This window comes from Bos indicus x Bos taurus, chromosome 13 (genome assembly GCF_003369695.1).
Source record: "Bos indicus x Bos taurus breed Angus x Brahman F1 hybrid chromosome 13, Bos_hybrid_MaternalHap_v2.0, whole genome shotgun sequence".
NCBI lineage: Eukaryota > Metazoa > Chordata > Mammalia > Artiodactyla > Bovidae > Bos > Bos indicus x Bos taurus.
Genome location: NC_040088.1, coordinates 73,222,386 through 73,248,841, shown reverse-complemented (window position 1 = coordinate 73,248,841; position 26,456 = coordinate 73,222,386). Strand labels below are relative to the sequence as shown.

The window sequence follows — 26,456 nt, the reverse complement described above, 5'->3', positions numbered from 1 at the left end:
CCCCCATAAACACCAGCTCACCTGGCAGATGTCAACTCCAAAGCAGACACGAAGCTCACCCTTCCTGCAGACCCACAGCTGTGACTGTGACTCCAAGAGTGAGCCACAGGGACCTTCCCTCTCTTTTGAGTCACAGGAAAGAGGAAAAGCAAGGATGTGCACGTGGCCAAACTTCTCCAGTGTGCCTCTCCAAACACACAACCGACCTATTCATTTTTTATTTTAAAGTGAAAGTTTAAAGGGGGTAGCATAATATAATAACGAGAACATGAGAAGATCTATTAATACTTCTTTTGTTCTTCTGTGTTCACACATTAAGTTGACTCATGCACAAAGAGATCAGCTTAGTGCTACAGCCCCGCGAAATACCAAGTTCTGTCTGCTCTGCACCCACACCGCCACTACAAAACTCCTTCCAGATTTACCTCCATTTTAGAAAAATGTTCTCAGTGGCAGCCTTTGAGGGAAAAAAAAAAAATACAATAGCTGGCACGTAAAGAGAAGATTGATTCCTTTTACAACACTGCCAGCTAAGTATACCTGACAGAAGGGTGTGCTACGAAATACTAAACTGCAGGGCTGTTTCTTCAGGACTTCACTCAGCGTCGAGGTGGAATGAGATGCAGTCGTGGTCTCTCGCAGCGTTTCCACCAGGCCCAGCCTCAGGTGTTGCCCAGCAGAGCGGGTTAATCATCATCAGGAGAGCACCACGCTTCGGTGAGCTGGGTGCAAATTCTGACTCTGAGTAGCTGCGAGATGCTGGCACTTCATTTAACTTTGCTGAGTCTTTGCTGCCTCGCCTATAAAAGTACTGAGCTTCCCTCATGTATAATTTTTTGCTGAGAGATGTGACAGAGGAAAGCAGACCACACAAGGCCCCACACCAGCAGAAAACCAAAGTGCCCTTTCATTTCCACCACAAATCCGAGACCCAAACATTTATTCAACAAATATTCACGGTGCCTCTCCTGCCCTCTGGGGACTGACATTCATTTTAACAAAACCTTTCCAATCTTTTCCCAAAGTAAGTGGAAATGGAGGGAATCCAAAAAACAAATTTTGCCAAATTTTCTAGCCAGATCTCACAAAATGAGCAACCACCATAGAGCTGATCTTCATAAATTTTGTTTATATAATGCTTATCATTTGAAGCATGTAATGCTTATCATTTGATGAACAACACAATCCAGAAGCCATAGTTCGTAAAAAAAAAAAAAAAGATAAGAATGTGAGAAACAGGGACTTCCCTGTGGTCCAGTGGCTAAGAATCCAAGATCCCAATGCAGGGGGTCTGGGTTCAATCCAGGGTGAGGGCACTAGACCCCAAAGCTGCAACTAAGAGTCCGCCTGCTGCCACGAAGATTCAAGACGCCACGTGCTGCAACTATGACCCGGTGTAGCCAAATAAAAAAAATTTTTTTAACTATTTAAAATTTAAAAAACAACATCAGAAACACCAAAATTCACTTAAATATCTATGATTAGGTCTGGTTATTCCTGACTGAGCACACGGACCGCGCCATCTGAAGACACACCATCCTTCCCGCATCGTGCCCATCCCCGGGGCAAGCGTGCAATGCACACTCTTACACACAATTAATGGGAGCAACAGTCGCCAGAGGCAGGAGGAGGTCAGCGGACAAACACACTGGTCTCCCCTGCACAGGGCTCTCCAGGGATGCAGACATACGATCGTAGCTCTTGCCTGCGATCACCCACGAGGACGAGAGCAAACAGGCTGTGGAAGACAAGCCAGCATACAGCTGGGTAGGCGTCCAGACCAAGGAGAGCTCAGGCTGTGGTCAGCAGGCGAAACAAAGTCAGCCCAGAAAGGAAGCACAATCGTGACCAAAAGTGACACGTAGGAGGTAGGGCACCAGAGGGTTTCACCTGGGAAACTCGAGGCCGTCAACAGGAGGAGAGCATGGAGACCTCCCTCGAGGCATCCGGTCCCCAGAGCAAAGTGCTGTCAATCCCCTCCCAGCAGGGCTCCTGCCTCGGGAGCCCCCCGGCACCCCACCTGCACCCCACACTCATTAAATCCAACTCTCTGGGGTGGGAAGTCTCAGTCCAGGTGGAGGCCAGTGTCTCAAGCTCCTGGCTCCTCCAGTCCCCCCACTCAGTGTCCCAGGGGCAAGGCAGGGCTCACCCATACTCAGGCCACCACCAAAGCCCTAAAAGGAAAACAAATCATGACCCAGACCTGGGAGAAACCAGGTGAGAGAGACGGAAAAAGAGCAAGCCCCAAAATCCCTGAGGCTAAGGAGAGAACCCTGCCCCACCCCACGCAGGTAGGCGGCCTGCTCAGAGCTATAGCTGAGGTTCGGATCCAAACAGCCGGGCTGAGGTTCCACACCTGTGACCGACCAACGCTTTGGGGACCACTAGGCCTACCCATCCCCAAGCCTGCCTCCGAGGGGGCGCCACTTTCAGAGGGCAGACCCCAGGCCCTAGGCGGAGGACCAAGCCTCGCAGGCACCCGGAGCCCACAGATGCTCCCTACAGACCCGCGTCTCCCAGCAGCTCCCGCCCCCATGTGCCCTCTCTCCTGATCTTCGCGGCCACCAGGAAGCACCTGCATCTCTAAGCGCTCGGTGAGATTCAGGGATGCGTGTGGCTCAACCATGGGACTGGCAAATGTGGACGACGCTGACATGCAGGCAAGTAGGAAGGGAAAAGTGCAAAGTGTATGAGTTCTAAATAAAATAAAGAAAGGAGGAAGAATTTTAAACCTCCATTCTACACCAAAGGTTTTACAGGGACACCCGGGATAAGGACTGATATATGCTGCGTTCTAAAACACCTACGCGGGGAGGTATAAATGAGGAGTTTGGGATTAACAGACACACTACTACACATAAAACAGATAAACAAGGACCTACTGTGTGGTACAGGGAACTATATTCGATATCTTGTAATAGCCTATAATGGAAAAGAACTTGAAAATAACTGAATCGCTGTGCTGTACACCTGAAATTAACACAACACTGTAAATCAACTATACTTCATTAAAATTTTAAAAAATTATAAAAATAAATAGACAAAATGCCTTTAATTTGGGGTGTGTGTTTTTTTTAAAATCCATGGCATTGATGTGGGAGGCAATCCTGGCAAACGCCAGTAGGAGGGAAGGGAAGTGAGACGGTAAAAGGACAGAAGTGTATTAGAGGTGTATTATCAAGCCAGTTACACTGTGCACGATGGAGCTTAGTTTCACCTGGGGACTCTGGAAATGGTATGACATACAGACTTCAAAGTTACCCCAAAGTTACCCCAAAAGTTACCCCAAAGTGCCCAAGAGGGGAATTTATACTCGTGGATCACTGGTTGAGGGCTGGTTCTGGGGTGTTAAATTACCCAGTGATTCCAGCCTGTTTCACTTTGGTGCCCAAGACAGTCGTCAGGCAGGAAATGCAGGTGTTGGCAGCTGGCGTGTCATCACATGTTAAAAATCAGAAGGTTTTACATACAAACATACAAACCTGGGTTTCAGACTTCTCTGGAAGCAGAGGACCCTCTTGCATCCGCATCGACAGCAGGACGGGCTCCTCGCAGGGTCCTGCCAGCCAGCCCCTCACCTGGCTCCCCAGACCTGGGCACTGAGCCCCCCACCCAGAAACCCACAGACTTCACAGAAAGGACTGTGCCTCTAACAGTAAAACCCTTGAGATGACCAACTGCCAGCAGATTTAAATGAGCTGACCATGCCTTTTCAAACTTCCTGTACCTTCTGCTGGATTTCATGACCTCCTCCCACCCACAGTGCTGGGACAGAGCGACAGAGTCCTGGAAAAGCTGGCAGAGGCCCCGAAACTCATCAAGCTGACTTTTAACAATACATAATTTCACTCAGCCAGAAGCAAATAAGGTTTGATTCGTTCAGGAATTAAGGGTTTATTGAAGAAACCACCAGGAGGTGGCTTTCTCTCATTTCCTTTTGTCTTGTCAGAGTGGGCTGCACCCTCCCTGATTATTCTTCCGGACTCCTGGGTAGTATCTTCACCCCAAGTGTCCTCAAGGCACCTCGAGAAGAAGAAACTGCCCTTGCCCGAGCTGTAGCACTGGTGCAGCATTCACAGGCTCCTATTCAAGAGCTCACCCCAGATTCCTCGAAACCAAATACCCTGCCACGATTTACACACAGAAACCAGAGCACTCACCTCGTCGTCAAGCCTGAAGGGCCTGAGGTGAGAAAGTCCTCTGATAGCCCCATGCTTTCTGCAGTAAAACGGAGACAGAGCAGAACAGGCCTGGCCTCATTTCTGGGCTCTGCTGAGCGGAGAGTCCTGGCACAATAAAGCGGCCCCTCCTACGGCCACACAGAGGGAAGGAGGTCTCAGGTTGCACCTGGCCAGCCTACACCTCTAGTCTGGACGTCATCTCAAAGGCAGAGATGAGAAGCGGGGGAGACGGCCCTCCTTGCAAGGATTCTCACTGATAATACGGTGACATCGGGTGAGCAGGGCCCCTTCTGCTGCACTCGAGTCCTCAGCTCGCAAGTGTCGCCCTCCTGTTCTCTGATGATTAATCAAGCTTTTCCATGTGGCCTCCACTCTGCTGCACCATCCACGCTGCTTCTCAGCCCCTCACATTTCGTGGCTCTGTTGTTGGCCTTTTTAAAGCTTGGCAAATCCCGCTCAGCATCTGAAATAGAAGGCTCTCCAACAGGAGTGCCGAGACCTGGCCCCAGGCTTCCCTGAGTCACTCGGGAAAGAGACTTGAGAGCAGCTGTGTCTGCCTCTGAGGTTAAACAGGTGGATAAAATCACATCACATTGAAGCCACACAGAGAAAGCAAACTGCTGGTCTCTTCCTAGCAAATGCGACCTTAACAGAGCCCTGAGGAACTGCTCTCAGCTGCTCCTGTGAAGCCTCTGGGCGCTGCTCCCTCTACCCGCTACACTCACCGGTGCCCGCTGCAGGCCTGCCTGAGCCGCCTCTCCCTCCAAGGGCCTTTCCCAGCACCCCAAGTCTCAGCGAGGCCCTGAGCCCCATCACAGGCTTCCACAGCACCCTGGGGCCATCCCACGGCCGCAGGGCCTGCGCGGGGCTGGAGCCCCCATCGGACTCCCAACATGCAGCCCAGCGGCTTCTCACAGTCTGGGGCGGGAGGCGGGGAACTGGGAGAGGTCCAGACCCTTTTCATAAAGATGCCAGGACACCACGTGCCTTTTCACTCTCTCTCATGACTGCTCAGTGAAGTTTTCCAGAGGCTGCAAGATGTGCGATGACAACGTGCTCAAATATTCTTCTAAAAATGTCTGCTCTGGGGTTTCCCTGGTAGGCCAGGGGTTCAGACTCCACACTTCCAGTGCAGGGGACTCGGGTTCAATCCCTGGGCAGGGAACTAAGATCCCACATGCCACTCACCACAGTCAAAAAATTTTAAAAACAATAAACACTTTTTTTAAATATAGAAAAATAAAAGTAATATGTTTTTTATCTCCAATGTGGTAAAGATACTGATATAACCCACAAAACAAAAGCTCTCTGGGTTCATCAGTAATTTTTAAACAATCTCCAAAACTTTTTGGGAACTGCTGGTGTAATACAAGACCTGGCATACAGCCGGCAGAGTTTGATCAATCTATTAATCAATCAATGACAGGGAAATGAAACCTCTTTCTAGAAATACACTGACGTCTAGTTTGTAGTCTGGTAAAGACAAAAGATGGAGAAAAGAGGTGCCCAAGCGTCAGGATTTTTTGCTTTTTTTTTTTAAGTTGACTCTTTCTTAAGAAAGGAAAGAACCAGATTCCCCAGCTAGTTGGTGAGACAGGCAGGTGGATGGGTGGGAGAGGAGATGAATGAGTAGGTAGATGGGAGTGAGTGGTAATGAGGACGGAGGGTGGGTGGACAGATAAGTGGATGGATGGGTGGATGGATGGATGGATGGGTGGGTGGGTGGGTGGGGTGGTGAATGGATGGATGGATGGGTGGGTGGGTGGGGTGGTGAATGGATGGATGGATGGGTGGGTGGGTGGGTGGGGTGGTGAATGGATGGATGGGTGGGTGGGTGGGTGGGGTGGTGAATGGATGGATGGATGGGTGGGTGGGTGGGGTGGTGAATGGATGGATGGATGGGTGGGTGGGTGGGTGGGGTGGTGAATGGATGGATGGATGGGTGGGTGGGTGGGTGGGGTGGTGAATGGATGGATGGATGGGTGGGTGGGTGGGTGGGTGGATAGATGAGTGGATGGGCAGGTGGGTGGGTGGATAGATGAGTGGATGGGCAGGTGGGTGGGTGGATAGATGAGTGGATGGGCAGGTGGGTGGACAGGTGGAGGGGTGGGGTGGACGGGTGGGTGGATGGGCGGGTGGGGTGATGGGTAGGTGGGGGGTGGCACAGGTGGGTGGATGGGTGGTGATGGGTAGATGGGTGGACGGATGGGCGGGTGGGGTGGTGGCGGCAGGTGGCTGGGAAAGTAGGGCTGCTCCAATTCCAGGCACTAGTTCCCACCCCTCTGTATTCAGTCACACCTGATGCCCACCCAGGGCTGCCTGTCAGTCTCACTCCTTGGCTTTCACACACGTTAGAAAAGTGTTACCTCCATTTGTAAAACAGTTCCCATTACCTACAGAATCAGCTTTAAGTTATACCATTTCAGGACAACAAAAAGGAAGAAACGATAATGAAGTCCAGACGGCACGACCCCGGAACCTGGGCCTCCCGGCCCTGTGCCCGCGCTCAGAGCCGTCTGAAGTTTCGGACACGTGACAACACTGCAGCTCCCCAGTCACACTCCCCAGCCTGGGGCCGATGGACCCTTTCTGCTTCAAATGCCATCGCCCACCTTGTCTGCGCAGCCAACTCGTGCACGAGTCCGGCCCTCAGTGGTGGAGTGTTCCGGGCTGTCCCTCCCAGCCCCGAAAAGGTGCTCCACTCAATACCTCTGCAGCCCCTCACCACCATGCCCTGAGTACCCACCATCACCCACAGAACTGGGGACATTCTTTGTGTCTACGGCTCCCACTAGGTCATGAGCTACTGGAGGGCAGGGATCGTGAGCCTGTTCATCTCTGACGAAAGAAAAAGCCCAATAAAAGCTCGATGGCTGGACAGATGCCAAGGTCACCAGAAAAATACCTGCTCTTCACCACATGAAGCCTATACAAACCACAGAGCTCCATTTCTGTTATAACATCTACCTGTAGACTTGAGCTCACATTGATTCTCCTTTACCACAACATATACTGCATTTTATTATCTACACAGAGACCCTAACACTAGGTGACAAGCGGACAAAGTCCACTCATTACTGAGTTATATAAGATTCTGCTCCATCATCACACTACTCATGTGAAATCCCAAAAGGCACAACACGAAATTATAAGTTACCACTGATTTGCCCACTCTGTGCAAGCACTTTACCGCCATGAATTCCTTACGCTGTGAAAATAACCTTACAAGCAGGTATCACTGTCCTCACTGTACAGATGAAGGAAGAAGAGATCAGAAGACTAAAGTATCCTTTAGAAAACCATGCAGGTAGTTACTGGCAATAGCAGGAGGCAACTCTGGGACCATCTGACTCACCTACCTTTCAACACCCATGCCTCTCTTGCACCTTCACTGAGCACCGTGTGAAAGTCTGGAATTATGAGGCAGTGAAATTTCTGTCCTGCTAATTTAATCCAGCCACAGTACTGAGATGTCCCTCCAAGGAAAAGATCCCACACAAAAAAAGCAGTTTCTCTTATGTGAGAGCACTTAATGTCTGCTGAGTGAAGGCAGAAATGAATAAGAAATGGAAAATCAATAAGTACAAACATGGGCCAAAGCCTGAAAAAGACGGTAGAGAAAATAAATCTGATTTATCCAAGACCGATTATCAATAGCTGTCTCTCAAAAGTCAAGAGTAAAACAAAATGAAGAGGGAGAAAGATGGTAAAAGCAGAAACAACCACAAAATCCTCTGACTCTTTATAATCAAGAGAGAGAGGAATTCCAGCCAAGATCAAATTAGAGACAATCAAATCCATTCCAGAGCACTTAGGTTCCAGGAAAGAAAGAATAAATTCCTTCCACTGGTCCTTTAATTCATTTATTAGTCATCAGAAAGAACAGAAAATCTGAGAGCTTTTAGTAGGATGTACAGGTTAAGTTAACACTAGAAATAAGGCTCTCTTGGGGAAAAGCCCCATCGAGGATTAAAGGTCCCCAACTGTCCTTTTCATTGACACGTGGAACAACGAATCCAACCAAGGGGTCAGCAGCTCAAATAATCAAGGATGTCAGGAGGCAAAATTCCTCAGTCCTTTGAGGAGACGGAGGTACTGGGGGCCTGGGAGGAGGGTACCTATTCTCACCTTTAATATAGTGTATCAGTACAGCCAAAGTTGGCCCTAAGAACAAGAAAAGCTAAAAAAGGAGATATTTTACAAGACAACTAAATGACTTGTGTGATCTTAGACCAGAGAAAAAGATACTATAGGGGCAACTTGGGAAATCTGGATGAATCAGACCACTGAATAATACTGTATCAAGCTCCTTGCCTGGTTTTTAATTATACTACAGTTGTACAAGGTGAAAAATACATGGGAACGCTGTGCTATTTTTGTAACTTTTATACCTATTTCAAAATGAAAAATTTTTTAATATTTTTCAAAACAGAAGAAAAACATCTCAGCTGGATCACCATATATGAGCACCAGCCCAGAACTACAGACTTTTTTCTCAGAGTTGCCCTTCTATCTGACCAACCAGAGATAACTCCTATAAAAACACTAACTTTACAAAAAGGAAGCAAACAGGCCAAAACCTAATATTTTAAAAGCTATATCTCTACAACGTGCTTCATTTCTGAGCTAGTCTCCATCAACCTGAATGGTTTTTCTGGAAAGCTCCCTGGGAAAGTTTAAGTCCCACTCAGAGGGAACTCACAAAGTAATTTAGCTGTGCCCCAGGCTGAGTCACCTTGATGACTTAGACTCTGTTTAATAAACCCTGAAAATAAGGTTCTGGAGGTTCATCCAGGCAAGAGACCCCAAGACCATGAGGCACAAGGACTTGAGAAAGAAAGCTCCTGACAGTGGACATCCCACGGTCGGCTCAGGTTCCTAGATTCTTTGGCTGAAAATTCCCATTCTAAGCTTTATTTATCCTCTTGGGGTCAAAAGCCCAACCCCCACCCCCAGCTTCCCAGAGGAAAGAGGACTCACTTTCTAGTAACATCCTAATTTCAAAGTTCTCTCACATAGAAAAATCAGATTTTACCAAGTTCTGCTCTGAATAATGGATTCACTACACGAAGGTTTTCAAACTGCCAATTATAAAATCAGTTTAGTGGATAATAACAATCTTTTTAAAAAAAATGAAACGGTAGAGAGTACAAAACCTGAGCATGGACTGAGCTGATAAACGATTTACTGCAGACGTTTTAAGTGCATCAGTTCAGTTCAGTAGCTCAGTCGTCTCCGATTCTTTGCGACCCCATGAATCGCAGCACGCCAGGCCTCCCTGTCCATCACCAACTCCCGGAGTTGACCCAAACTCATGTCCATCGAGTCAGTGATGCCATCCAGCCAGCTCATCCTCTGTCGTCCCCTTCTCCTCCTGCCCCCAATCCCTCCCAGCATCAGAGTCTTTTCCAATGAGTCAACTCTTTGCATGAGGTGGCCAAAGTACTGGAGTTTCAGCTTTAGCATCATTCCTTCCAAAGAAATCCCAGGGCTGGTCTCCTTCAGAATGGACTGGTTGGATCTCCTTGCCGTCCAAGGGACTCTCAAGAGTCTTCTCCAACACCACAGTTCAAAAGCATCAATTCTTCAGCGCTCAGCCTTCTTCACAGTCCAACTCTGTAAAACCATAGCCTTGACTAGACGAATCTTTGTTGGCAAAGTAATGTCTCCGCTTTTGAATATGCTATCTAGGTTGGTCATAACTTTCCTTCCAAGGAGTAAGCGTCTTTTAATTTCATGGCTGCAGTCATCATCTGCAGTGATTCTGGAGCCCAAAAAAATAAAAGTCTGACACTGTTTCCACTGTTTCCCCATCTATTTCCCATGAAGTGATGGGACCGGATGCCATGATCTTCATTTTCTGAATGTTGAGCTTTAAGCCAACTTTTTCACTCTCCACTTTCACTTTCACCAAGAGACTTTTTAGTTCCTCACCACTTTCTGCCATAAGGGTGGTGTCATCTGCATATCTGAGGTTATTGATATTTCTCCCAGCAATCTTGATTCCAGCTTGTGTTTCTTCCAGTCCAGCGTTTAAGTGCATAGTCCTGCACAATTGTCATCAGCCTTCCAAAGCACAAATGTCCTTCATTGGAAACATGATTAACCCTTTTTCACTAACTCAGAGGTAGAAAAATGTTTTAAATGAACTTATACTCACAAGAACTTTTATCAGAAAATCTGAAATGTTCCCACAGGCAAAAATAAATAAATAAATACTGTTGAAACGGAAGGCAAAAACTTTTCCTGCAAAGTATTTCCTTCAGATATGCATTAATTACAAAAAGGAAAAAAATATAACAATACGGTGGACACCACCTTGACCAAGGGACCAAGGTCAATATCACCAGTAAAAAGACACACTGGCATTATGAACCCCCATGATAGGAGACAAAGGGCACTCACGTGGCATTCTACAAATTCTCCACACGCCAGAACCGAATAACTTCTCTTTAGTCATGACAAAATGTCAGAGAAATTCAAACTGAGGGACATTAAGAACAAAGCTAGAGCTCCGGGGTCCAAGTTCTGGGAAGGTTAGGGACCCGCGATATTCCGTGGCCGCAGAGACGTTCGAAGAGACCCGGAGGGGGCGCTAGGGGTCACGCGGCCATGCCAGGGGCGTGCCTGCGGGCGGTGCCTCGCTCCCCCGCCCCGTGAGCCTCTCTGATCGCGTTTCTTTTCCAGAGTCCTGCGTCTCTTCCCAGCGCGGCCGAAGCCTTGAGACCTCTCCGGACAATGGCGGCAGTCGAAGTACTGAAGATTGGTAAAAAAACTCTATGAGGGTAAAACAAAAGGAGTCTGCGAATTGTTGGATAGTCCAGGAAAAGTCCTCCTGCAATCCAAGGACCAGATAACAGCAGGAAATGCAGCCAGAAAGAATCACCTTGAAGGAAAAGCTGCAATCTCAAATAAAATTACCAGCTGTATTTTTCAGTTGTTACAGGAAGCAGGTATCAAAACTGCTTTCACCAAAAAATGTGGGGAGACAGCTTTCATTGCACCTAAGTGTGAAGTGATTCCAATTGAATGGGTTTGTAGAAGAATAGCAACTGGTTCTTTTCTCAAAAGAAATCCTGGTGTTAAGGAAGGATATAAGTTCTACCCACCTAAAGTGGAGATGTTTTTTAAGGATGATGCCAATAATGATCCACAGTGGTCTGAGGAACAGCTAATTGCTGCAAATTTTTGCTTTGCTGGACTTGTTATAGGACAAACTGAAGTGGATATCATGAGTCATGCTACGCAGGCTATTTTTGAAATACTGGAGAAATCCTGGTTGCCCCAGAACTGTACACTAGTTGATATGAAGATTGAATTTGGTGTTGATGTAATCACCAGAGAAATTGTTCTTGCTGATGTTATTGATAATGATTCCTGGAGACTCTGGCCATCAGGAGACCGAAGCCAGCAAAAAGACAAACAGTCGTATCGTTATCTCAAGGAAGTAACTCCTGAAGAGCTACAGATGGTAAAGAAAAATTTTGAGTAGGTTGCAGAAAGAGTAGAGTTGCTTCTGAAACCAGAAAGTCAGTGCAGGGTTATAGAACTGATGGGCTCAACCTCTGATCTTAATCACTGTGAAAAAATTAAGAAGGCTTGTGGAAATTTTGGCATTCCATGCGAACTCAGGGTCACCTCTGCCCATAAAGGACCAGATGAAACTCTGAGGATTAAAGCTGAGTATGAAGGAGATGGAATTCCTACTGTATTTGTGGCAGTGGCAGGCAGAAGCAATGGTTTAGGGCCGGTGTTGTATGGTAACACTGCATATCCAGTTATCAGCTGTCCTCCTCCCACTCCAGACTGGGGAGCTCAGGATGTGTGGTCTTCTCTTCAATTACCCGTGGTCTTGACTGTTCAACCATCCTTTCTCCAGAAGGATCAGCTCAGTTTGCTGCTCAGATATTTGGATTAAATAACCATTTGATCTGGGCCCGACTGCAGGCAAGTGTATTAAACACATGGATTTCCTTGAAGCAGGCTGACAAGAAAATTAGAGAGGCCAGTTTATAAGAAAGAACATCACTGCATTTTTTTAAGGAGGAAATCTATAATATTCTGGTTTAGCTGCCCCCCCCCCCAAAAATCAAGATGGAAAGATTTTAAATCATTGAGAGAAAAATAAAATTTGTAAGTGAATAAATGCTTTTCTCAATTCAAAAAAAAAAAAAGGACAAAGCTAGTGGAGGTGATGGAATTCCAGCTGAACTATTTCAAATCCTAAAAGATGATGCTGTTTAAGTGCTACACTCAATATGCTAGTAAATTTGGAAAACTCAGCAGCGGCCACAGGACTAGAAAAGGTCAGTTTACACTCCAATCCCAAAGAAGGGCAATGCCAAAGAATGCTCAAACTACCGCACAATTGCACTCATCTCACACGCTAGCAAGGTAATGCTCAAAATCCTTCAAGCTGGGCTTCAACACTCCATGAACTGAGAACTTCCATATATCAAGTTGGATTTAGAAAAGACAGAGAAACCAGAGATCAAACATCTGTCGGATCATAGAAAAAGCAAGGGAATTCCAGAAAACATCTACTTCTGCTGATTACACTGAAGCCTTTGACTGTGGATCACAAAAAACTGTAGAAAATTCTTAAAGAAATGGGAATACCAGACCACCATCCCTGCCTCCTGAGAAACCTGTATGCAGGTCAAGAAGCAACAGTTAGAACCGGACATGGAACAATGCACTGGTTCAAAACTGAGAAAGGAGCACATCAAGGCTGTATATCATCACCCCGCTCATTTAACTCACATGCAGAGTACATCATGAGAAATACCAGGCTAGATGAAGCACAAGCTGGAATCAAGACTGCCAGGGGAAAAGTCAATAATTTCAGATATGCAGATGATACCATCCTAATGGCAGAAATCGAAAAAGAACAAGAGAGCCTCTTGATTAAGGTGAAAAAGAAGCATGAAAAAGCTGGCTTAAAACTCAACATTCAGAAAATGAAGATTATGGCATCCAGTCCCATCACTTCCTGGCATAGGGATGGGGAAAAAGTGGAAGCAGTGACAGACTTTATTTTCTTGGGCTCCAAAATCACTGCGGACAGTGACGGCAGCCATGAAATTAAAAGACGCTTGCTTCTTGGAAGAAAAGCTGTGACAAACCTGGACAGCATATTAAAAAGCAAAGACACCACTCTGCCAACAAAGGTCTGTTTAGTCAATGCTATGGTTTTTCCAGTAGTCATGTACAGATGTAGAGGGTTGGACCATAAAGAAGGCTGATCTCCTAGGAGATCAAACCAGTCATTCCTAAAGGAAATCAACCCTGATTACTCATTGGAAGGACTGATGCTGAAACTCCAATACTTGAGCCACCTGATGTGAAGAACTGACTCACTGGAAAAGACCCTGATGCTGGGAAAGATTGAGGACAGGAGGAGAAGGGGCTGACAGAGGATGAGATGGTTGGATGGCATCACTGACTCAGTGCACATGAGTTTGGGCAAACTCCAAGACAGTGAAGAACAGGGAAGCCTGGCATGCTACAGTCCATGGGGTCACAAAGAGTCGGACACAACTGAGCGACTGAACAGCAGCAGCTACTAAATAACTCACTGGCACTCTCTGGAGTCTCAGAAACTGTCACTGACCAGAAGAGTTTAAGAAGACAAAGCAACTAAATAGCATGTGGGATCCTGCACTGGATCCCAAAACAGAAGAAGGATGTTAGTGGGAAAACCATGTCCAGTTACCAGGGTTGCCCTTGTTAATACCTTGGTCCTAACAACTGCACCATGGTTACATACAAAGCTGATTCAGAGGAAGCTGGGGGAAGCATATATGGGAACCTTACTGTATAACTATTTCAAGTTAAAAAAAAAAAACCTTTTTCCAAAGAACAAGAGTGTTCTGTCCCATAAACCACATATCACTGAAAAATAGTGTTTTACCACCAATTCTCTAACCTTAAGAGATAAACATAACAAATTTTATATGTATTGTGTATAATTAACTTAATACACAGGCTTCCCTGGGGGGTCAGATGGCTAAAGGATCTATCTGCAATGTGGGAGACCAGAGTTCAATCCCTGGTTGGGAAGATCCCCTGGAGAAGGGAAGGACTACCCACCCCAGGATTCTTGCCTGGAGAACCCTATGGATGGAGGAGCCTAGCAGGCAACAGTCCATGGGGTCACAGTGAGTCAAGCTCAACTGAGTGACCAACACTTTCAGTTTCACTTTTTCAACTTCATACACAGGGAAAGCCCAAAGCCTCCTTACCGAGGCCCTTCCTTGGCCCGCTCCTACCTCCCCATCCCCTAACATCTGACAGGAAGATCATCAAGATTCCCCTGCACTCACAGGGAGCGACGCGAGGCATCCCAAGGATGCTGATTCCTATACGCATCCACGAACTGAGAGACTGGGGAGGAGGGGACAGTCATTAATGCAGCAAGTACATTCTGAGTGCCCATCCCTGCCAGGCACCGTTCTGGGCCCCTGGAAAACAGCCACGAACAAACCTGACAAGGTTACCAGCTTTCATGGAGTTTACATTCAAGGAGAGAGACGATAAACAAGAAACCAAACAAAAATCCTTTCACATGCACACGCACAAAACTCAATCACGGTAAATGCCATGAAGCCGATGACCAATGCAGTTGATAAAGACGTCTCAGAAGAAGTGGTATTTGAGCCAGGACCTGATCTTTCTCTAATCCCCAGTTTCCTCATCTAGCAAGTGGAGCTAAAAATATTCACTCCTGTGGACTGTTGTCAAGAATTAAATTAGATAATGATGGCAAAGGATTTAGCAGAGTTCCTAGTGAGTGAGTGCCTAGACACAGTAATTGGTGTCAAAAATCACTTACCAACACTATTACAGTGAAGCACTTTCTCAACTGACTTTAAATTCTGTGTTGACATTTGCTCCACGTGTCTATGAGTGGACTGCTGATCACAGAAAAAGTTCCTTCCCCTCCCCTGGGCAGCAACAATGAATAATGAATATACTTGGGAAAGAACAGAGTAGGAAACACAAGCTCGGTGCAGAGTCGGAGGAAGTGAAGGGACGCACCCAGGCCCCTCTGGCGGTCCCTCCCGTGTCTGGTGAGAGTTACTGGGCTGAACCCAAGGGGAAAAGGACTACCTTTCCGTGAGGGGTTTCTGCGGGCTGCTGTCTGTAACTACAGCGAGACAGAAGGCAATCCAGGCCATCGAGAACAGAGGGAGGCCCTGCCCTGGGGAGGGGATGGAGGTGCTGGGGCGTTGTCACATCAGCCCCAGGCCAGAAGTATAATGTATTTCCTTCCACAAAACAGGCCTTAGCAAGATTACATCCCAATTCCAGGATCCACAAAAACAGAAAAAGCTATTGAAATAATTTAGAAAATTAATTGTGAAATGAGACTGTGTAGGCTAAATCAGCTTTAGACCAAAGTGCTCTCTCTACATTGCACCACTGGACATTTCAAAATAACCTCTGACACAAACACACACACACACAGATGCCATGAATAAAATAAAGCAAATTTTACTATTAAATTACACTTACTAAATACTCAAGTCACTTAACATTATTTCAAACTTCTGGTACTCACATGTGCAAGTGCATCACACATATTAAGATAGTTTTAAATTTTGTGTATGAAAAACATCGCCAGTCATTTGCTTCATGTTACTTGTCAAGTCCACCTGAAAGTGGAGGAAGTCAAGTCTTACCTAAAAGAAAGGAAAAAGCCTCCATCTGCCCCAGACTCCATGAGTCAGGGTCAGCGCCAGCACAGTGCTCCCCGGGGAGTCTCCCCGGGGCCCCACAGCTACCCACCCGAGTGCCTACTGCCTGGATCCCCCACCAGCATCCTAAGCCAACTCAATTCACCACGGTGGCCCTTTACTCTGACCTGCTCAGCCCACATCCTAACCTTGGGAAAGGTCATGCCTCCACTTAACAGGGCCCCGAGCCACTCAGTCATCTGGCTCTTCCCCTCTCTACGCCCTACTGACTGGTCTTCAAAATGTTTCTTGCAAATGCAAAATACAGGATATAAAACAGTTATACATTATGTTGCTACACAATCAGGAGAAAGAAAAAAAAGGACTGGATTCAAATGCACCTGAATTTTGGATCATCTTTGAATCATGAAATTATATACAATTTTCGATTTGATTTCTTGGGTACACTTTTTGCACACATTTTTAATAAGCACACGGTATTTTCACAATCGAAACAATATTGTGAAAGTTTTTTCAGGGTCCTGTTCATAAGTTTCGATCTCATGCCCTTTCCTATTACTCAGAACTCCAGCCTCATTCAGGGTCCCAGCCCTCTCAGCCACACTCCAGTTCCCTGAACGTGTGCCCACTCCACAGAGAGCTGAGGCCTCGGGGCCCTGCAGCCCAGGAAGTGGCAGCAAAGTCAGTGGATAACGGTGTATACAAGGCACTTAGCACCGCCCTTGGGAAATAGTCAACCAATGCTCACTGTTGCTGGCCATAGTGGTGTTTCTCTACACTGCTATTGGATGAAACTTCTGAAAATCCATCAGCAGCTCTCAGCGCCTAAAAAGAGCAACCAATATTTACAGAGCGCTTACTCTGAGGCCTGATACTGTTAGCAAGGGTTACTTCATTCAAAAACCATCTCAGCCCCACGAGAGGGCTCCTGCAACAATCTCCACCTTACAGGTGAAGAAACGGAAGCACAGAACACCTCAGTAGAGTGCCAAGACCCAGAGCGAGGAAGCGGGAGGACTGGGGTTCAAACCCAGCCCAGCCCAGCCTTCCTGTCTGACGGAACTTTCCACGAGGACAGACATGCCCTGTTCCACATGTAGATACTGAGCACTTGAAATGTGACTTGTACAGACAAGAAACTACATTTTACATCTTATTTAATATTAATATGAGCAGCTGCACGCAGCCAAGGGCTATGACGCTAGCCAGCACAAGACAGGACTATAAAAGCCCCAACTCCCAAGCTGAACAAAGAAATGTCCTCAGAACACCCTGCCTACCAACCTCTCAACCAATCCTTACCCAAATCTCCAGTTTGTCTAAGATCCCCGGTAACTGTATTTGGTGCCATCTGCCAGGCATCCCCGCCTATCCTCATCTGAGCCTTCTGTACTATGGGGGGGGAACCCATTCTCCACCATGACCGAGCTATGTGACCTCAGGCAGGCTCTCTGGGTCTCTGAGCCTTGCTCCTCATCTGCAGAATGGAGGGACTGTGCTGCCTTTCAAAGGGCATCAGTCAAGAACTTCACAGACCCTCTCTAAATGGTGGTCGCTGACACCCCTTCTTCAGGGCTCAATTGAGTCTCTACCCTCTCATCGAAGGGACCCTGGGAAGCTACAGACCTCTGCCTCCAACCTCCAGAACCCCGAGGTCCCCCTGACAACCACACGCGGATTCTGTTGCTGCCAGCATGTGTGGCTGTGGCCCTGACTTCTCCGCCAGCAGCCCAGCCGTCCCCTGAGGCCAACAGCTCTGTCATCAGCGAGCCCAGGACAACAAGTCCCCGGGCGGAGGGCTCCAGAGGGAGGCGGAGCCAGATCAGCCCGCTTGATTATCTGGGGCAGCCGTTCTGTTTCCCCTCTGTCAAATGGGGGTGAAAAGCCTCTGTCAGTGAGTTGGTGGGAGGGGGAAAGGAAGTCCCCAAGGTGAAGAAGTGAGCACGTGCCTGGTGCAAGGCGAGGCAGTGGCTCAACAGACACAGCCCACCAGAGCCTGGTGCCAAAACAGATCAAAGAGGCCTCCGCAGAGCTATCTTCCCCGCCACACCTGCTCTCCAATGGGAAGACTTCAGCAGAGCCTAACGACATCAACCCCAGTCAAACAACCACTGGCATTTTTTCTTTTCCTTTTAACTTGACAGACATGACAGCAAATTCTACCTGAGAGGCTAATCGGGAAGAGAGGCTGAGAACCGTCATGGATAGAAGGTGTGGGGTGGACCTGCCTTGTCAGATGAGAAAGCGCATTACAAAGCTAACATCTGGTCTGCTGCCAGCACTCAACAAAAAAAAAAGTGGGGGGGAGAACATTTTTAAAATACAAGTTGTTGCATAAAGGTACAATTGTGAAATTCTAATAATAACAGCAGCCATGGCAACCCACTCCAGTACTCTTGCCTGGAAAATCCCATGGATGGAGGAGCCTGGTGGGCTGCAGTCCATGGGGTCTCAAAGAGTCAGACACGACTGAGCGACTTCACTTTCACTTTTCACTTTCATGCATTAGAGAAGGAAATGGCAACCCACTCCAGTGTTCTTGCCTGGAGAATCCCAGGGACGGCGGAGCCTGGTGGGCTGCCGTCTATGGGGCCGCACAGAGTCGGACACGACTGAAGCGACTTAGCAGCAGCAGCAGTCTTCACAGAGCCCATGCTATATGCCAGGCACCACGTGCAGAGCTTTGCCCCATGCACGTATCTCTTCTGAACCTCATGAGTGTTCTTCACACTGCCAACTGCGACTCATCAGTAGATCTTCAAGTCAATTTAGTAGACCTAAAAATAGACATGTGGGGGGATTTCCCTAGTGGTCCAGTTGTTGAGACTCCGGGCTTCCACTGCTGGGGCTGTGGGTGTGATCCCTGGTCAGGGACCTAGGATCCCACATGTCCCAAGATGTGGCCAAGAAATTAATTTTTTTTTAAATTTTAAGAGAAAATTTTAAAAGAGACAGAATAGAATAGGATAAAATTGAAACTATGAGTGAATTGCATGTAACACTTCATAAATCTTTTACATATCTACAGGGCTTCGATTTTAAATGTGTTTCTTATTGTGAGTCATAGTAAAAAGTATTTGGAAAAGACCTTGTCTCACAGAAGATTTTATAAGGTATATATAATTATCGTCACCATTTTGCAGATGTAAAAATTGGGGCTTAGGACAATTAAGTCTCTTGTTCAAAGGTACCCACCTGGTAAATAACAGCTAAGACAGGAACCCAGGCTGTCTACCCTCAGACCCCGAACATGTAACCCCAATAGATCAACCAGATAGGATTGATGACCCTGAAAAATCACCTAGTGTTTCCAGGAAAAAACAAGCAACTGAAACCGACGGGAAATGGACAAATTAGTTCCCCAATTATTATTTTGCTGGCTCTTCAGAAGGTTAAAAAAAAAAAAAAATCTATCTTGTAAGACTGTAAAAATGAAACCAGTGAAAAAAGAAAAGATGAGGCATCAGACCAGGGGGAGAAATCACCAAGAAAAAGACAGAGACAGTACATAAATAGTAAGCTTTTGCCCACAAAAATTATGAATGAATGAAGTGTCTGCTGACATTTTATTCGTGTTATAAAGCATAGCTGTGACTGTCTAGGAAACTGACTTTTGGACAAGCTATCTTCTTCAGTCTGGAAAATGGCATGATAATCACAGCCTCTACCTGTGATTAAATGAGGTTCTGCACCACTGGTCCAGAGAAAATGCTCAATAAAGGGAGGGGCTGTTACTTGATGGAACGCAATGGCTTTTTCAAACTTCAAACTACTACTTCTGCCACATAACCAAAAACCACAAGATAGTGCTGGGGTTCAGGGTGGGCCACCCCAAAATTCACCTCCATGACATATTGATTGTTTTAAATTAAAGTTACTTAAGAAACGGCCAATCTATGAGGGATACTCTGGCCCTCCTCTCTGTCTCCCTGAAAGCAAGAAACCAATCTCCACATGAAAGGCAGACCCCCTGTCTGTGGAGGTGGGAGGACACCCCTACTGCCAAAGATGGGGATTCTGGACCTTGTTCTTCTTCAATGTGCTACCCCAAGGGGCTTCCCTGGGGGCTCAGCCAATATAGGAGGCGCGGGTCAGGAAGATCCCCCGGGGAAGGAAATGGCAATCCACTTCCGTATTCTTGCCTGGGAAACCCCATGGACAAAGGGCCCCGCTGCTGCTGCTGCTGCTAAGTCGCTTCAGTCGTGTCCAACTCTGTGCGATCCCATAGATAGCAGCCCACCCACCAGGCTCCCTCGTCCCTGGGATTCTCCACAAAGGGCCCTGGTGAGCTACAACCCATGGGGTCACGAAGAGCCAGATGCCACTTAGCAACGAAACAACCACCCCAAGCTCAAACCCTGTTTAGACTCCTCACTAATTGGGCACACAAAACCTAAGGTTCTTTGACCTCTGTCAATTCTTTACAAGTTTGTTTCTTTTCCGCCTGTTAACCTTCTGTCAATTTCATTATTAGACCAGCCACTAAGAACTCACCAAGAGGGAGAGGAAGAAGTTTCCTCCTCCTGGATAATTAGTAAAAAGAACGCATCACATTTCGTCCTTAATCAAGCAGTGGGTGCCTCTTCAGAGGACTGGTGACCACACAGGCTCCTGGCTTAGAGTCAGTATCTCACCCCCTTGCCCCATCCTTCAACAGGATGCAACCCAACCGCCCTATCACCCCAGGCCTCTCCTTCCTACTGGCTGCTTCCTGTTTGCCTGCCTTCAGGGCTTGCACCCTTATTTGCAAAAGCCAAGACAGGGAACAACTTAAGGGTCCATCAACAGACGAATGGATAAAGAAGACGTGACCGACAAACACACATAAATATGAATATGTGAGTATTACCCAGCCATGAAAAAGAAGAAGGAGATCCTGCTATCTGTAACAACATAGATGAATCTTGAGGGCATTATGCCAAGTGAAAACAGTCAGAGAAAGAGAACTACTGTATAGATGGCCCTTACACGTGGAATCAAAAAAAAAAAAACCAGCAACAACTAGGTCAAAGGAATTCGATTTGTAGTTTCCAGAGGCAAGGGATAGGGAACAGGGGGACTGGATAATGGGCGTCCAAAGTCACAAACTTTCAGTTATCAGATAAATAAGTCCTGGGGATATAATGTACAACATGATGACCATAGTTAATACCTCTGGAAAGTATTTAAAAGCTGTTTTGAGAGTAAATCCTAAGAGTTTTCATCACAAGGGGAAAAACATTTTTTTCTTTTTTTTGGAACAATATGAGATGATGGATGTTAACTAACCTTATTGTGGTAATTATTTCCCAACGTATACAAGTCAAGTTATTAGGCCATATATCTGACACTTACAAATATGTCAACACATCTCAATCAAACTGGGGGAAAATTCATTTAACAACTTCCTTCAAACCTCCTGAACAACGAGCTAAAAATTCTTTCTGTGGCGCTAATGACTTCTTGGATAACTCTTTAAAACTACATAAACAAGTTTTGAATTATTAATTATAAAACTACCAAGAGCAAAGTAAAAACTCAAACAGTCTTCTATCCTGGCCTAATACACTCTTCATCAGCCCTCCTCCGCGGAGTTAGCTGTCAGGCTTCTTGTGAATCACTCTACACAGATACGGCCGTGTGTGTGCATTTTTAACATTTTTAACATTCACACAACTCTACAACAGTGTATGCATCTGTGAGAACCTTGCTTTTCTTATCTAATTCTCTATCTTGGAACTCTTTTTAAGACAAAGATCCTAAGAGTCTTTTGTAAGTATTAAATTGTACTCTGCCAAATGACTTGGCCACAATTTTAAAATTCCCCCATTACTGTACATTTAGGTCATTTATGATGTTTTTGTTGTTGTTATACAAAGAATGATGCAGAAGTATCCTTATACATACATCTTGGTAGATAGGAATACAATCTATAAAATAAAATCTTAGAAATGAAATTTCTCAACCAAAGAGTTTATAAATTTCATATCTTGACAGCTACTGTCAAATTTCCCAACATGGAAGTTTCAAAGGTGTTGACCCTTTATGATCCCATCACCAACACTCAAAGTTCAGCTAATCACCAATCTCATCAGTGAAAAATGGTTTCTTACAAATATTATAACCTGCAACTCTTTCCTTATGAGTTAAGCCAAGCATTTCTGGTTGGCCATTAGTATACCTCTTTCCACTTCACTGCCAACTTCCAGAACATTTTCTCTCCTTGAAATTGCTCTTTGGAAGGTTATCAACACTCGTCTCCAAGACCAAAGACGTACTGGCAACAGCAGAGTACCATCTTGGCAACACCAGACACCAGCAACCACCGCCTCTTCCGGGCGCCTTCTCCCTTCCCTTCACGACCATGTGCTGTGCTGGTTCTCCTCCACGCCTGCAGGCCAATCATCTCCCTGGAAACCTGCTGAGAAGCATATCCCAGCGCCCAGCCTGATTCCCTCTTCTTCTGATGGTAAACAGTCTTTTTTTTTAATCTACTGTATATCTGTGCTTTATACAGAAAAATAAGGTTTCTAGGTATTTCCCTCGTGGTCCAGTGGCTAGGATTCCACGCTCTCAATGCAGGGGGCCTTGGTCTGATCTCTGGGTCAGCGTATCAGGATACTAGATCCCGCAAACTAGATCCTACATGCCAAAACTAAGACCCAGCACAGCCAAATAAATAGATAAACAAAATGTTAAAAAAAAAAATTTTTCTCCTCCTGAGAAATCTCCACCTCACTGTAACATTCTTAAACTGTCATCCATGTGCTAAAAATTTCCAAATGCCAATCCTCAGATCACCTGAGACTCGTGTTTTCTTCCAGTCTTCTCAACAACAGCAAAGAAATGGATGTCCTTCCGACACTTCAGACAGTGAACTTTGTCAACACTTGGGGGAGCACTCATTCTAGGGGGACACTGTGCTTGTATTTGACATTTACTGCATCTCCTGAAACTCACAAACCCAAGAGAACACACCTTCCTCAAACCTCTCCCACCTTCTTAAGCATCAAACCTCAGTTAGTGACTATTCTTCCCCTCTCCCCAACTTCCCACCCAATGAACTGCCAACTCCTGTCAATTCTGCCAGCAAACTGTCTCCGTGGATCCTTCCAGCCTTCCCACCCCCACCTGTAGCCAGACTTCTGCCTCCTCGTGCTCAATTGCTCAGTCTTGTCCAACTCTTTGACCCTATGAACTGTAGCTTGCCAGGCTCCTCTGTCCACGGGATTTCCCAGGCAAGAATACCAGAGTGGGTTGCCATTTCCTTCTCCAGGGTATCTTCCTGACCCAGGGATCAAACACAGGTCTCCAGCATTGGCAGGCGCTAAATAAATGCTTTCTAGTTACTCAATACAATCTTGTAGCATGTGCTCCAAAGCTTCTTTAGTTCAAAGAAGGAAAAGAACTTTCATATCTTGTACATGTAAATCCAAAATAAAGAACAATCTTTTAAAAACATCTAAATGGGGCCATTTGTTTTGTAGGACTGAATATACATAGAAATGCATATATCTGACTTACCAAAAAGTCAAACTTCTTCCCTAAAAAGCTTTAGAAATAACTTAAAAATCACAAAAGCACAGATTTCCAATAGCTACAAATCAGGATAACGACTCCCTATCTGCCAAAAGAAAAACATAGTCAGGTGAATTAAAGAAGGTTCCAGCAATCTCTTGATTTTATAATCCTCTGATGCCTCAATCAGCTGTCAGAACTAACAAACAATGACCTCCAAAGTCAACACAAGAAAAGTAGCAAAGGCCATATGGCAAGTTAAATGCTCAACTTGCTTGAGAAGCCAATAAAAACAAATGGCCTTGTGTGAACTGTTCCTATCAACTGGGAAGGACATATCCCATTTGGATCCACTTTATTCTTTAAAGTTAAACCAATTTAAAAAGTAACTATTCTAAAGCCAGTGATTATAGTCACTGAAAAGGAAGAACAGATTATTCTTCAGAGAAAGTAGAGTCAAATCATTCTGAAAAGCATCACTTAGTGGAAACATTCAAGATTAAATTATAACCACCTCCCTATTAACATCGGCATATTTCAAACACGTGTACTTAAGTGTCCTTGAATTTTTTCTCCCAGGAAGCAAAACTTATTAAAGTTTTCCCATCCACTCTTTAAGCTGAAGTTAAGGATGGCGAAACTACTGATCAGAAGAAGTCAAGGTTCACGTTCGGTGAATCATAATCATCTCTTATTAAGAAATTAAAAAGTTACACCGATGATAGTGAGAGAACTTCTCAGTTGGCACAATTGAGGGGACTTTGCCTCACTGCTCTGGTGCCCCGTAACCACGCTCGTGAATTTACACCTTCAGGAAAGTGATCCCTTGATGCTTTTTAAAGGGGGAGGGTGCAAACTTCCTCAAATTCTCGGGACCGGGAAGAGTTGACAGGAATCTTCATGGCGCCGTAAACTCTTTACCCCCCGAGTGTCCTCCGAAGCAGTGTAAAAGCGAGAGCAAAGCTTCAAGTTGCTCCAGGCCCCCAGAGGCCATCACCGGGCCCGGGGTGCCTGGGACAGCTCTGGACCCCAAGTCCAGGACGGCTCTGGAGGGGAGCTGGACACCAGCTCCCTCCGGGTGAGGAAGCGCGCGGGAGCCACCTGCGCCCCAACCCCTGTACTCACCTGCGATTCATGGGCCGGACCCTCACGGCCACCTTGACCGAGGCCATCGCTCATCCCGGCCCGGCCCGCGTGCGCCCGCCGCAGCCCGCGACTCCCGAGACGCTGCCCGCGGCTCCCGCCCCCTTCCCCGGCCCCCGCCCCCGCCCCTGCGCTCGGGCCGGACTCCACGGCAGCGGGTGCCCTCCGGCCCCGCCTCTGAGCATGCTCAGAGCGGCTCCAGCCCGCGTGATCCGCGCTCCGCGCTCCAGCGGCGCCCGGGCGGCGCGCAGGGGCGGAGCCAGGGTGCCTGGGAGCCGGTTCCGAGGTCAAGAAATCAGGTAGTTCGAGCCTCAGGGCTGCTAGGGACGGGGCGATTTCAAGAAAGCCTAAAACCCAACCTCATTCCTTGAAAAAACTGGGAGGAGGCAGAAGAAGAGGAGTTCGCAGCAATTTAGGGCCAGCTCAAGAACCACAATCCTGAGGTCAAATTACCAAAAACAGTTTTTCAGCCCTAACCAAGGACCTGGCTTTACCCCACCGGGAAGGAGTTAACTCATCCAATTTAAAACCGGAGCACAGAGATTATCACAGCTTGATAGTGGGCCACTGCTCAGGTCTTCTCTACTACTCTGAAGCTGTCTGAGCCTGTGTTCTGGACCCTTCAATTCAGGGATACGAAGAAATGAAAATAAAAAGGGTACGGCAAGAATGGCTATATGGTCTGAAACCAGATCTTAATTGGACTTTTTTTGCACTTATGTTACAGTTGGGGCTTCCCAGGTGAATGAGTGGTAAAGACTCTCCCTGCAGTGCAGGAGATGGGGGTTCCATCCCTGGATCAGGAAGATTCTCTAGAGAAAGAAATGGCAACTTGCTCCAGTATTCTTGCCTGGAGAATTCCAAGGACAGAGGAACCGGTGGGCTACAGTCCATGAGGCCCCAAAGCGTCCTACAGGACTTAGCGACTGAGCACATATATGTTACAGTTCCGTCTTCAAGGAATTAGGGGTGGGAACGACTCTCTCCCGGGGTTTAGGGTCTCGGAGAAGTGAAGTCCGAGGTCCTATCCCGGCTCCTGTCTGCTCCCCTCTCCCGAAGAATGCACTCTTTGGGGCATTCGTTCACACACACCCAAGGGCCCATCTATGAGCCACAGGCCACATTAACCAAGACATCAATTCTGCCTTCCTCCACTGCCCCACTCTGGGCCTCTCAGCCCACCCATCCCAGCCCCACGACCCACCCTTCCTGCCTCCGGTCTCACAGCTGAAGGGGGGTGGGGGCAAGCAGGAAAATCCACAGAAGGCAGTGCCCATACTCAACAGCCAGTGTGCCCCCACGTTCCTAATGGAGCCACAAAAGGGTGCTCTGCCCTCATCTCCTCCTTGCCGGTGTTTCACACCCCCAGGGCACCCAGAGAGCTGAGAGGGGGCGGGGGGCGGGGCACTGCTCTTCCACAAGCCCAGCTATGATGGGGGCCCACAAGAAGTGGAGGCTGGGTTCCTGGGTTTGAGCTTCGGCTCCAGCATTAGCTTTGGGTAGCCCAGTCTGCATTATTGGGCGCCTCTAAGGCTCTTGCTTTATCCACAAGCCAGGAAAAACCTCTGGTTGTTGGTTCACGCTTTGAGATGATGCCTGCAAACATGTGACACACTTAAACAAGGAATCGTAGCGTCAGTTCCCCGAGAGCCCTGACGCTGGCCGGGAATCAGCACCCTGCGAGTTCCTAGAGCCCAGAGACCCATGGCTTTTCCCCTTTGGGAGCACAGAGCTGGGTGCGGAGTCGACCACCAAGAGGCGGACAAACTTGGCGCGCCGGAGTCCGGAGCGGGCCGGGCATGCGCAGTAGCGGCGGACGGGGTAAAGACAAGGCGGAGAAGCTCGCGCGGCGCCGGGGATACCCGGGCAGGGGCGGAGCCAACCTTATATGGGAGCTGCGCGGGGACAAACTGCGCGCTGGTCGCCTTCCTGGGGG

General features: G+C 47.1%; 1 protein-coding gene and 1 pseudogene across 4 annotated transcripts in view; one reads left to right on the top strand and one right to left on the bottom strand.

Moving 5' to 3' along the window:
- The window catches only part of KIF16B (kinesin family member 16B), a 307,139-nt gene extending 282,521 nt beyond the window's left edge, over window positions 1-24,618 (bottom strand). For 2 of the 3 annotated variants that reach the window (XM_027560267.1, XM_027560268.1), the window contains exon 1: window positions 24,503-24,618. In XM_027560267.1, coding sequence (XP_027416068.1) covers window positions 24,503-24,549 — 47 coding nt within the window. In that variant the 5' untranslated portion in view covers window positions 24,550-24,618. The remainder of the gene's footprint in view (window positions 1-24,502) is intronic. The other variant, XM_027560269.1, reaches the window with a different exon arrangement.
- Window positions 10,840-12,260, top strand: LOC113903709 (annotated as a pseudogene). Its single transcript, XR_003514275.1, has one exon. The product of XR_003514275.1 is annotated as a multifunctional protein ADE2 pseudogene (transcript).
- Window positions 24,619-26,456: the final 1,838 nt, after the last annotated feature.